A 13,393-nucleotide genomic window follows, 5' to 3' on the forward strand; every position below is an offset into this window, starting at 1 on the left:
CTGAGGAGTGGACCAGGGTGTTGCGGAGGGAGCGATCCCTTCGGAATGCTAAAAGGGGAGGGGAAGATGTGTTTGGTGGTGGAATCATGCTGGAGGTGGCAGAAAATGATATGGTGAATGTGGAGGCTGGAGGGGTGAAAGAGGAGGACAAGGGGAACCCTATTGTGGTTCTGGGAGGGAGGGGAAGGGATGAGAGCAGAAGTGCGGGCAATAGAACGGACATAGTCGAGGGCCATGTCAACCAAGGTAGAGGGGAATCCTTGGTTGAGGAAAAAGGAAGACATGTCGGAAGCACTGGTGTGGAAGGTGGCATCGTCGGAGCAATACGATGGAGACGGAGAAACTGGGAGAATGGAATAGAGTCCTTACAGGAAGTGGGGTGGGAGGAAGTGTAGTCCAGGTAGCTGTGGGAGTTAGTGGGCTTATAGTGGATGTTTGTCAATAGCCTATCCCCAGAAATGGAGACAGAGAAATCATGGAAGGGAAGAATCGGAAATGGATCATGTGAAGGAAGGGTGGAAATTGGAAGCAAAGTGAATGAAATTTTCTAATTCAGGGCGAGAGCAGGAAACGGCACCGATACAGTCATCAATGTACTGGAAAAAGAGGTGAGGGAGGGGACCTGAGTAGGACTGGAACAACGAATATTCCACATATCCCACGAAAAAACAGGCATAGCTAGAACCCATGCAGGTTCCCCAGCAAAACCTTTAATTTGGAGGAAGTGAGTGGAGTCAAAGGAGAAGTTGTTCAATGTGAGAACAAGTTCAGCCAGGCGGAGGAGGGTGGTGGTGGATGGGGACTGGTTGCGCCTCTGTTCAAGGAAGTGGAGCGCCCTCAGGCCATCCTGGTGGGGGATGGAGGTGTAGAGGGATTGGATGTCCATAGTGAAAAGGAGATGGTTGGGGCCAGGAAACTGAAACTGTTAATGTGGCAGAGGGCATCAGAAGAGTCGCGAATGTAGGTGGGAAGAAATTGGACAAGGGGAGAAAAAAATTGTCGAGAGGATTTTATTTCAAATTTACAGCATCTGTAGTACTTATGTATGGGAATAATTGAATTGTACCATGGAGTATAAACTACTAATTGTGTATTATTTCAGATTAACAAAACATAGAAACATAAAAAAGTAGAGATGGAGTTAAGTAAAAAGTATAATTAAATGCAAGATGTTTCACTTTACCGAATATCCATTCTTATCAATGACAGAGATGTAATTAGGATTGCTTTTGTTTGGGTAAGACAACAGGACATCATAGTGAACCAATTCAACTGAATCCAGACCCCAGTTCTTCCACTGCTTTTGAATCTGTTGGGCTAACTGGAGATTATTTTCAGTCCCGGCTAAATGGGGAAATCGTGTCCAACTCCTGAATGAAACAATATTAAGACTCATAAGTAATTGAAAGATAATGCGTGTGTAAAGTAAAAAAAATGATTGAACACAGGGAATGCTTTGGCATTTGCAAAATTTAAATACATGAATTGACTCAAGTTCCATTTCATTAAAATCTGGGCCCAGGCTGTTTTGCACAGGTTAACATCTGAAATGAGCATCTCTCTCTCATAGAAACATAGAAGATAGGAGCAGGAGTAGGCCATTTGGCCCTTCGAGCCTGCTCCGCCATTTAATGCGATCATGGCTGATCATCCAAATTCTGTATCCTGTCCCTGCTTTCTCCCCATATCCCTTGATCCCTTTAGCCTTAAGAAATATATCTAACTCCTTCTTGAATATATTTAATGAATTGGCCTCAACTGTCTTCTGTGGTAGAGATTTCCACAGGTTCACCACTCTCTGGGTGCAGAAATTCCTCATCTCTGTCCTAAATGGCTTAACCCTTATCTTTAGACTGTGACCCCTGGTTCTGGACTCCCCCGCCATCGGGAACATCCTTCCTGCATCTAGTCTGTCTAGTCCTGCTCCTACTCCTACCTTCTATGTTTCTATGTCCTGTTAGAATTTTATAAGTTTCAGTGAGATCCCCTCTCATTCTTCTAAACTCCAGCAAGTATAAGCCCAATTGACCCAATCTCTCCTCATACATCATTCCTGCCATCCCATATATCAGTCTGGTGAATCTTTGCTGCACTCCTTCCATGGCAAGAACATCCTTCCTCAGATAAGGTGACCAAAACTGCACACAATACTCAAGGTGTGGTCTCACCAAGGCCCTGTACAACTGCAGCAAGACATCCTTGTACCTGTACTCGAATTCTCTCGCTACGAAGGACAACATACCATTTGCCTTAACCGCCTGCTGCACCTGCATGCTTACCTTCAGCGACTGGTGCACAAGGACACCCAGGTCTCGTTGCACTTCCCCTTCTCCCAATCTATTGCCGTTCAAATAATAAGCTGCCTTTCTGTTTTTGCCACCAAAGTGGATAACTTCGCATTTATCCACATTATAATGCATCTGCCATGCATCTGCCCAATCACCCAACTTGTCCAAATCATACTGGAGTTTCTCGGCATCCTCCTCACAGCACATACGCCCACCCAGCTTTGTGTCATCTGCAAACTTGGAGATATTACATCTAGTTCCCTCGTCTAGATCATTTATATATATTGTGAACAGCTGGGGTCCCAGCACCGATCCCTGCGGTACCCCACTAGTCACTGCCTGCCACTCGGAAAAAGAGCCGTTTATTCCAACTCTTTGCTTCCTGTCTGCCTACCAGTTCTCTATCCAAGTCAATACCTTGCCCCCAATCCCATGTGCTTTAACTTTACATGCTAATCTCTTATGCGGGACCTTATCGAAAGCCTTCTGAAAGTCCAAATACACCACATCCACTGGTTCTCCCATATCTATTCTACCAGTTACATCCTCAAGAAATTCCAGTAGATTAGTAAAGCACGATTTACCTTTTGTAAATCCATGTTGAGTTTGTCCGATCCTGTCACTGTTTTCCAAGTGCTCTGCTATTACATCTTTTATAATGGACTCTAGCATTTTCCCCACTACCGAGGTCAGGCTTACTGGTCTATAATTCCCCGTTTTCTCTCTACCACCTTTTTTGAATAGTGGGGTAACAGTAGCTACCCTCCAATCCATGGGAACTTAGGCTATAGAATTTTGGAAGATGACCAGCAATGCATCTACTATTTCTGGGGCCACTTCCTTAAGTACCCTAGGATGTAGATTATCAGGCCCTGGGGATTTATTGGCCTTCAATCCCATCAATTTCCCTAACACCATTTCCCTCCAAATACTGATTTCATTCAGTTCCTCCCTCTCATTAGAACCTATGTTCCCCGACATCTCTGGGAGGTTATTTGTGTCCGATTATTTGTGTCCTCCTTTGTGAAGACAGAACCAAAGTATGTATTTAATCGGTCTGCCATTTCTTCGTTCCCCATTATAAATTCCCCTGATTCTGACTGCAAGGGACCTACACTTGACTTCACCAATCTTTTTCTCTTCACATATCTATAGAAGCTTTTACAGTCAGTTTTTATGTTCCCTGCAACCTTACTCTCATACTCTATTTTCCCCCCTCTTAAATCAATCCCTTTGTCCTCCTTTGCTGAATCCTAAACTGCTCCCAACCCTCAGGTTTGCTGCTTTTTCTGGCCAATTTATATGTCCTCTCCTTGGATCTTATGCTATCCCTAATTTCCCTTGTTAGCCATGGTTGATTCACCTTTTTTGTTTTATTTTTATGCCAAACACGGATGAACAAATTTTGTAGTTCATCCATGCGATCTTTAAATGTTTGCCATTGCCTATCCACCGTCAACCCTTTAAGTAACGTTCCCCAATCCATCCTACCCAACTCGCACCTCATACCATCATAGTTTCCTTTAATTAAATTCAGGACCCTAGTCTCTGAGTCAAATACTTCACTCTCCATCTGAATGAAGAATTGTATCATATTATGATCGCTCCGCCCCAATGAGCCTCGTACAACAAGATTGCTAATTAATCCTCTCTCATTACATAATACCCAGTCTAAGATGGTCTGATCTCTAGTTGGTTCCTTGACATATTGGTCCAGGAAACCATCCCGTATACACTCCAGGAATTCCTCCTCCACAGTGTTGTTACTAATTTGGTTAGCCCAATCTATATGTAGATTAAAGTCACCCATGATAGCTGCTGTGCCCTTATTGCACGCGTCTCTAATTTTCCGTTTAATGCCATCCCCAACCTCAGCATTACTGTTTGGGGGTCTGCATACAACTCCTACTAATGTTTTCTGCCCCTTGCTATTTCTCAGCTCTACCCATACAGATTCAACATCATCAGAGCTAATATCCTTCCTTACAATTGTGTTAATCTCCTCTTTAACCAGCAATGCTACCCCACCTCCTTTTCCTTTTTGCCTGTCCTTCCTGAATATTGAATACCCCTGGATGTTGAATTCCCAGCCTTGGTCATCCTGGAGCCATGTTTCCGTAATCCCAATATCATATCCGTTTACGTCTATTTGCGCATCTAATTCATCCACCTTATTATGAATGCTCCTTGCATTAAGACACAAAGGCCTAGAAATTCGGTGGAGCCCCAAACGGGGCGCCAAGCTCGCCAGGGCGCCGGAATTACCGCTGCGAACGGAGCAGTTGCGCCCGCCGTATATTCATTTTGAGCACCCCAAGAGGGACGTGGGGCGCTGCTCGAGGCACCCCGCGTCCCTCTTGGGGCGCTGAAACTGAATATCGCATCGCAACGTGCCGCAGCGTGCAGGCCTTCCTCCCGTTCTTAAGGGGTAGGGGCCTGCACCAGCGCGATGACCGATCGCGAGTGCTGGCAAAAGAGCCCGGCACCGAGAAGTCTCGGGGGGGTAGGGGGGCGGAAATCAGGAGCCCGGGAATGGAGGTGCTGGCAGGCGGCCACCGAAAAAATGGCTGCCCCGCACCTCCACCTTAATTTGCGCCACTACTGCCACAGGTAGGCCCCGTGAACCGGGCGCGATTTCGATCGGCGTTACAGAGGCGGGCACGACCAAATATCGATCGGGGCGGCAGCGGGGCGCTGCGCACACCGATGACGTCATCGGTGGCGGCGCAGCGCTACAGGCTGACGCCGCCATTAGTGGCCCGCTAAATATCGCGGGAGGCGCGGCCAGTGGCGCTAAAGCCTTGAGGATGAGTTCTCTGAGTGTATTAGGGATGGGTTTCTTGAGCAGTATGTAACTGAACCGACCAGGGGGCAAGCAACCTTAGATCTGGTCCTGTGTAACGAGACAGGATTAATTAAAAATGTCCTAGTAAAGGATCCCCTTGGAATGAGTGACCATAACATGGTTCAATTCCATATTCAATTAGAGGATGAGAAGGTTGGATCTCAAACAAGCGTGCTAAGCTTGAATAAAGGAGACTATGAAGGTATGAGAGCGGAATTAAGTAGAGTGGATTGGGAAAATAGATTAAAGGGTAAGACGATACATGATCAGTGGTGTACATTTAAGGAGTTATTTTACAACTTCCAAAAAAATATATTCCACTGAGAAGAAAAGGGTGTCAAAGAAAAGACAGCCATCCGTGGCTAAGTAAAGAAATTAAGGATAGTATTCGACTTAAAACAAGGGCATATAAGGTAGCCAAATATAGTGGGAGGATAGAGGATTGGGAAAACTTTAAAAGACAGCAAAAAATAACAAAAAGATTGATTAAGAAAGGGAAGATAGATTATGAAAGTAAATTAGCAAAAAATATAAAAACAGATAGTAAGAGTTTTTATAGTTATATAAAAAGAAAAAGGGTGGCTAAAGTTAATGTTGGTCCCTTAGAGGATGGGACCGGGAAATTAATGGTGGGAAATATGGAGATGGCAAAAACACTGAATGAATATTTTGTATCAGTCTTTACAGTAGAGTACACTAAGAATATCCCAACACTGGACAAACAGGGGGCTATAGGGGGGGAGGAGCTAAACACGATCAAAATCACTAAGGAAGTGGTACTCGGTAAAATAATGGGACTCAAGGCGGATAAATCACCTGGACCTGATGGCTTACATCCTAGGGTCTTGAGGGAAGTGCCGGTAGGGATTGTGGATGCATTGGTAATAATTTTCCAAAACTCCCTGGACTCAGCAAAGGTCCCGGCAGACTGGAAAACTGCTAATGTAACACCCTTATTTAAAAAGGGCAGTAGACAGAAGGCTGGAAACTATAGACCGGTTAACCTAACATCTGTGGTAGGTAAAATTTTGGAGTCCATTATTAAGGAGACAGTAACAGGACATTTGGATAATCATAATTTAATAGGACAAAGTCAGCATGGTTTTATGAAGGGGAAGTCATGTTTGACAAATTTGCTGGAGTTCTTTGAGGAAGTAACATATAGGGTGGATAAAGGGGAACCAGTGGACGTAGTGTATTTAGACTTACAAAAGGCATTTGACAAGGTGCCACACAAAAGATTATTGCTTAAGATAAAAAATCACGGGATTGGGGGTAATATTCTGGCATGTATAGAGGATTGGCTATCTAACAGAAGGCAGAGAGTTGGGATAAATGGTTCATTCTCAGACTGGCAATCAGTAACTAGTGGTGTTCCGCAGGGGTCAGTGCTGGGTCCCCAACTCTTTACAATTTATATTAACGATTTGGAGGAGGGGATCGAGTGTAACATATCAAAGTTTGCAGATGATACTAAGATGGGAGGGAAAGTAGTGAGTGAGGAGGACATAAAAAACCTGCAAGGGGACATAGACAGGCTAAGTAAGTGGGCAGAGATTTGGCAGATGGAATACAATACTGGAAAGTGTGAGGTTATGCACTTTGGCAGGAAAAATCGTAGAGCAAGTTATTATCTTAATGGCAAGAAACTAGAAAGTACTGAAGTACAAAGGGATCTGGGGGTCCTGGTGCACGAAACTCAAAAGGTTAGTATGCAGGTGCAGCAAGTGATTAAGAAGGCCAATGGAATGTTGGCTTTCATTGCTAGGGGGATAGAATATAAAAATAGGGAGGTATTGCTTCAGTTGTACAAGGTATTGGTGAGACCACACCTGGAATACTGCATACAGTTTTGGTGTCCATACTTAAGAAAAGACATACTTGCTCTCGAGTCAGTACAAAGAAGGTTCACTCGGTTAATCCCGGGGATGAGGGGATGGACATATGAGGAGAGGTTGAGTAGATTGGGACTCTACTCATTGGAGTTCAGAAGAATGAGAGGCGATCTTATTGAAACATATAAGATTGTGAAGGGGTTGGATCGGGTGGATGCGGGGAGGATGTTCCCGATGATGGGTGAAACTAGAACTAGGGGGCATAGTCTTAGAATAAGGGGCTGCTCTTTCAAAACTGAGATGAGGAGGAACTACTTCACTTAGAGGGTGGTAGGTCCATGGAATATGCTGCCCCAAAAAGCTGTAGAAGCTACATCATTACATAAATTTAAAACAGAAATAGACAGTTTCCTAGAAGTAAAGGGAATTAAGGGTTACGGGGAGCGGGCAGGAATTTGGACATGAGTCTAAGTTCGGATCGGACATGGCCCTGTGGGTAGCGGAGCGGGCCCAGGGGCCGTGTAGCCTGATCCTGCTGCTATTTCGTGTGTCTAATTCTGCTAGATTCAAGAGATGGTTCTGTGATAGTAGATTGGCGGTTAGGATCAGATCAGCTATGATCTTATTGAATGGCGGAGCAGGCTCGAGGGGCCGATTGGCCTACTCCTGCTCCTATTTCTTATGTTCTTATGTAAAGCCACTGAGTGCCCTCTTTAGGCGCTAACTGGTGGCGCAGCCCACCGAATTTCTAGGCCAAAGCCTTCAGGCTTGTTCTTTTAACACTCTTAGACCTTTTAGAATTATTATTTACTGTGGCCATATTTGATTTAAACCCTTGATTTCTCTGACTGCCACTTTTCCTTTTCTCCTTCCCGTCTTTTGCTTCTATCCTCGTTTCCCTTTCCTCTGTCTCCCTGCACAACTTCCCAACACCCTGCAATTTCAGTTTAAACCCTCCCCAACAGCACTAGCAAACACTCCCCCTTGGACATCGGTCCTGGTCCTGCCCAGGTGCAAACCGTTCAGTTTGTACTGGTCCCATCTACCTCAGAACCGGTTCCAATGTCCTAGGAATTTGCATCCCTCCCCCTTGCACCATTCCTCTAGCCACGTATTCATCTGAAATATCCTTCCATTTCTACTCTGGCTAGCACGTGGCACTGGTAGCAATCCTGAGATTACTACCTTTGAGGTCCTATTTTTTAATTTACCTCCTAACTCCCACTTGAATGTCTCAACCAGCATTGTTTTAGTCCACTGCCATTAATGATCTAAAGTTGCATTAAACAAAGGTGTAGGGAGCAAATTGACTCCTTCCTGGTACTGTCACTCTCTATGCAGTATATTGGAGCATTCATTCCCAGGATGGTCCATAGACATTGCAATCAATGTTGAATTGCATGTTTAAAATAGTACATTTCAGTTCATTTGGAATAATTTAAATTAGTTGATTTAAAGAATCAACTCGTACAAGTTTGATTATAATATGTCAAATTAGACAATCAGGTTTGTGAGGGCAAAGGGTATTTATTTCTACTTGCTGAAAGGGGGCAGAAACATCACATATTGTAAGCACAATTAATAATAAATTAAAGGTTAGGTTTATTGAAAATTAGTACAGTAATGTTGGAAATTGCACTTGAATTTACCAGAAAATCCTTATTATTGAAATTTATGACCTGGAGTTTCCGCTTGATTGCGCTTTTTTCAGCTTAATTCCCCCAATATAGGCATAACCAGCACAAAAGATGGCAGAATTTTAAGCGCAAATTGTGTTTAGTGCAACTTGTGGTTTCCGCGACCTTCTGCACTCGTTCACAAAAAAAAATCACACTAGAAGTCGGCCCCACCCACTGGGTGGGGCCCAGGGTGAATTAATCACCATTGGGAGTTTCTGCTAATTGTGCTCGTTTACAGGCCTTCAAGGAGCCTCCAATCTAACTAGAAAGTAGTTTTGTATATTTTCTTTGAGAAGTCATTTTCAGTCATTTAAAATTGTGAGACTCACAGGTGGTGGATTGGCACTGTGGTTTAAAATGCTTATTTTTTGCGATAACTCCATTTTCAGTTGTATTATTCAAACTTGACCAAGTTACCAGTCTTAAGTATATCATATCAGAATAGTATGGCACAGAAGGAGGCCTTTCAGCCCATCAAGTCTGCGCCAGCTCTTTCGAAGAGCATTCCAATTAGTCCCACTTCCCTGTTCTTTCCCCATATCCCTGCAACTTTTTCTTCAAGTATTTATCCAATTTCTCTTTGAAGGCTACTGTTGAATCTGTATCCACCACCCTAACAGGCCGTGCATTCCAAATCCTAAACACTTGCTGCATAAGAAAGTTTTTACTCATGTTGCCTCTGATTCTTTTGACAATCACCTTAAATCTGTGCCCTCTCGTTATCGACCCTTCAGCCATTGTAAATAGTCTTTTTTTTATTCTATCTAAACCCGTCATGATTTGAAACACTAACAAATCTCCTCTTAGCCTTCTCTGCTCCAAGGAGAACAACCCAAGCTTCTCCAGTCTATCCACGTAATTGTAATACCTCATCCCTGAAACCTAGTAAATCTCTTCTGTACTTTCTCCAAAGCCTTCACATCCTTCCTAAAGTGTGGTGCCCAGGATTGGACACAATACTCATATAGGTTTAGCATAGCTTCCTGGCTTTTATACTCTATGCTTCTACAGGAAACGCTCGATTTACCGGCACCTAAATAACCGGAAATCTCTGCTAACCGGCAAAATTCAGGAGTAGGTTCAGGTAAGTTTTACATCATATTAGTGGCCTGTTCCTGGATCTGTGGCCGGGTTCCTGCACCTGTTGCTAAGCAACAGGGACGCTTGTATCTTGTGGTCGGGTTCCTGCACCTGTTGCTAAGCAACAGGGACGCTTGGATCTTGTGGTCGGAGTTCCTGCACCTGGTGCTAAGCAACAGGGAAGTCTGGATTTGTTGCTGTATACGGAGCTCTCGTACTTTTTAACTATACCTCTCTGTAAGCCGGACTTTTTGATAAACCAACACTACGCCGGTCCCGTTGGTGCCGGATAACAAAGAGTTTCCTGTATTTATAAAGCCCAGGATCCCATATGCTTTATTTACTGCTTTCTTAACCTGTCCTGCTACCTTCAATGATTTGTTCACATACACTCCCAGGTCTCTATTCCTGCACCCACTTTAAAATTGTAGCATTTAACATATATTGTCTCTCCTTGTGTACTTACTACAAAAATGTATCACCTCATACATTTCTGCCATGTGTCCACCCATTTCACCAGCCTTTCTATGTCATCTTAAAATCTATTGCTATCTTCCTCACTATTTACTACACTTCTAAGTTTTGTGTTATCTGCAAATTCTGCCCTGTCATTAATGTATATCAAAAATTCTCAAGACTTTTTTTTTTAAAAGCAAAATATTTAAAAGTTTTAAAATGTTGCCCAATTGCACTGGTTCATGGCAGATTGTGCGTTAGGCGATATCATAATCATAATCAACTTTATTGTCATTGTTAGTGCACAAGTGCAGTACAACGAAATGTAGGCTTGCGGCTCCCAAGAGTGTACAAATAAGTTTGAGCGCAAACTTGGGGGGGGTGGGGGGAAGAGAAACTTTTCAAAACAGGCGGAAGTTTGGGCGCTACTTACGCCAGAATCGCCGATTGCACCCAAAGCGGAAACTCTACCCCATATATAGTTTCTGTTTTATCAAACTGTAAAGAACTTAGGATATCCTCTTGTACTTCATCTCCAAGGCCAGGTCAGCAGAGGAATCCTGTCCGACATGTAATGCTCTTTAAAATAAAATAGAATAATAAATTCTATTCTATGGGCACTCAGGTTGTACCACTTTAAACATAACTAATAACTATGAAATATATGTACAACATAGACCAAGGGGGAAAAATTTGGTTGCTTTGCGCCTCCCGTTAGCGCCCTAAGAGGGCACAAAGCAACTAGCGCCCGGGCACGGCGCTGTTTGCGCCGCTCACGAAATTGACCTGACATTTTGTGGCAGTGCTAAACACTACCGCCACGATCTCCTGCGCCCACAGGTCGCGATGTTAGTCGAGCGCGCAACACCCCGGACCAGATATTGAGTGGCGCCCCCTGCCTTACCGCCTGCCGTTAGCAACGACAGGTTGCGGGGAATGTTTTGCAGTCGGGAAGGGACTGGGGGAGCGCTATTTAAAGGCGGCCGCTTCCTGATGTTTTTTGTCAGCGACATTTTTGCACCAGGCATTCTGAGAGAGATTCAATGCTGTGTGAAGGAGTTTTGGGTATTGAGCAGCACTTTGCAGGTTCATTTTGATTTGACCTTCCTTGCATCGATTTAGAAGAGACTTGTGGGAACTGCACTCTGAGCTCTTTCCCTGGGCCTCTCCATTGTTCTTTCCAGCAGAATTGATGTACAGGTCTCTCCAGGTGGTGATTCAAGGCTGCAATGAGCAGTGCGTGGATGGAGAGCAAGATCGACCTTCCCCTTTAAGAACTGGCCAGCGCCAGTGTTTCTGTGTTCCATTGCTGACTGACATCACGAGCTTCGCCAGCGCTCTGAGTTAGCGCCTCGCTCCTCGGCGTTACTGCCTTAAGAGAGGTGTGTAGTGCCTGATTTAGCACTCCAATCACCTCCAGGGGCGATACAAGCCAAGTTTGCAGTCGGAGGCGATAATTAGCACCAGGCGCTAAACTTTGCGCCCGGCCGATAATTGCGCCCCAAACGGGGCGATACTGAATTTCTCCCCCCAAATATTCAAGGTATTTTTCACCTAATACAACCTCTAATCTGCATTTCACACTCTTTTGTGAAGTATGTACTTCATTTTTTACTGTTTCATAAATGGTACAAATGATCTTTTTGGTTTATATCACTCCAATAGTATGGACATCAATTCGGCTAACCCTTGGATAAAAGCAGTTAAACAGGGAAATGACATAGTAAGAATCAACTTGATTGTTAAACCAATCAGCATTGACCAAATGTCAACCCAATCTTCAAATAAAAAGGAATTCTTCTTCCTTTTCCGATTATTTGCAGTATAAGTTTCTCTTGATTTCAGACCTGGATGAAGAGATCAGATCATGTGAAATAGTGCTATCTATTAATCATTGCAGAATCAAAATATGTTTCCATCATTTTTCATGTAAATTGATGCTATTTGTTGAAGTGCAGAATATTGAAGTGTGATATTAACCTAGACTTTTACATGTCATAATTGGTGCTGAGCTCAGTGACGGACTTAATTTACCTAGAGTAATAACATATTGATCACGTGGAATTCATTGAATCAATAAAAGTTATTATAACAGTATTCTCTGGCTTGGGTTCCTATCTTAAAAATATTTTTGCTACTCTGCCTTGGAACCTGGATTCATTCTCTCCATGATTACACCTCTGCATTGAAAGTTTGCCATCTTTCTTCCAGTTCTTCAGGCTGGATTATCCCTACGGAGGCGGGAGAGCTGGTTGGCGGTTTCGGTTCGGTCTGCAGCCACTCTCAAAAAGATTTTCCGTAGATTGGCCTCGTTAAGCCCACCCTGCGGGGTTCCTGGCCAAATTAACAGGAAGAGGGTCTGATGACGTCTTTTGACGATGCTTCATCAGCCGGTTTCCTTAAAGGGACCACGGCCACAGTGATTTTGACAGTTGTTCTGTCAGTGTTCTGCAGTATTGAGGTGCTGCAAATGCTGACAACCACTACTCAAAGGTGCACGGCTGCACCCAGGCTCACACATGACTCCCGCCATATGCTTATGGAGGGAGTCACAGCAAGCAGGGAGGTTCTCTTCCTTTCCCATGGGCGGAAGAGACCTCCCCAGGAGATCAACGCAGTCTGGTTGCACATTGCACAGGAGGACACAGGCAGGGATGTCGTCAGGGGGACCAGGCTGCAGTGGCGCAAACCTTTCAATGATCTCAGTAGATCACAAAACGTTACTGCAAGGCCACACTAAAGCTCACCCTGCTGTACCACTCATCTCATCCCCATCACTCTGCCTTCCCGGCCCTACTCCTGCACATCCTTACTCACACAAACTTACCTTGCACCTCCACCCATCCCTCTCTATCTACATTATCACTTCCCTATCTCACTTGCCACCCCTCACACTCACCCTCATCCTACTGCAAGCATACCAACTAACAACACACAAGGGTAGGTACTAGAGGTTTAGCCAATGTTCATGTGAAGTTTCTGGTAATGTGTTGTCATGCAGTGAAATCTATATTTTCAACACTTAATCTTATTGGAGATATCTGTGGGCACCTTGAGAAGTGTCTCAATGAGTTTGAATGAATGTTGAGACATTACTATAGCGGGGGGAGGGGGTGGAAGCTATGAGTGTGCAGGGAATAGCTTGGACATTAAAGGGATGCTTTACGGTGCTGGTGTGGGATGGTGTCAACCTGGCGCATCATGTGGCAG

The 13,393-nt window shown here is 44.2% G+C and overlaps 1 protein-coding gene across 2 annotated transcripts in view; it reads right to left on the bottom strand.

Moving 5' to 3' along the window:
• The window catches only part of naalad2 (N-acetylated alpha-linked acidic dipeptidase 2), a 223,168-nt gene that overhangs the window by 161,116 nt on the left and 48,659 nt on the right, over positions 1-13,393 (bottom strand). For both annotated transcript variants that reach the window (XR_015079726.1, XM_085998794.1), the window contains exon 3: positions 1,184-1,370. Coding sequence is in view for 1 of the 2 variants with exons in the window: in XM_085998794.1 (XP_085854920.1) it covers positions 1,184-1,370 (187 nt within the window). In the remaining variant the exon portion in view is untranslated. The remainder of the gene's footprint in view (positions 1-1,183; positions 1,371-13,393) is intronic.

The sequence above is a fragment of the Somniosus microcephalus genome, chromosome 10 (genome assembly GCF_052327205.1).
Source record: "Somniosus microcephalus isolate GS21.2 chromosome 10, FLI_Smic_1.0, whole genome shotgun sequence".
In the NCBI taxonomy this organism is placed as follows: Eukaryota; Metazoa; Chordata; class Chondrichthyes; order Squaliformes; family Somniosidae; genus Somniosus; species Somniosus microcephalus.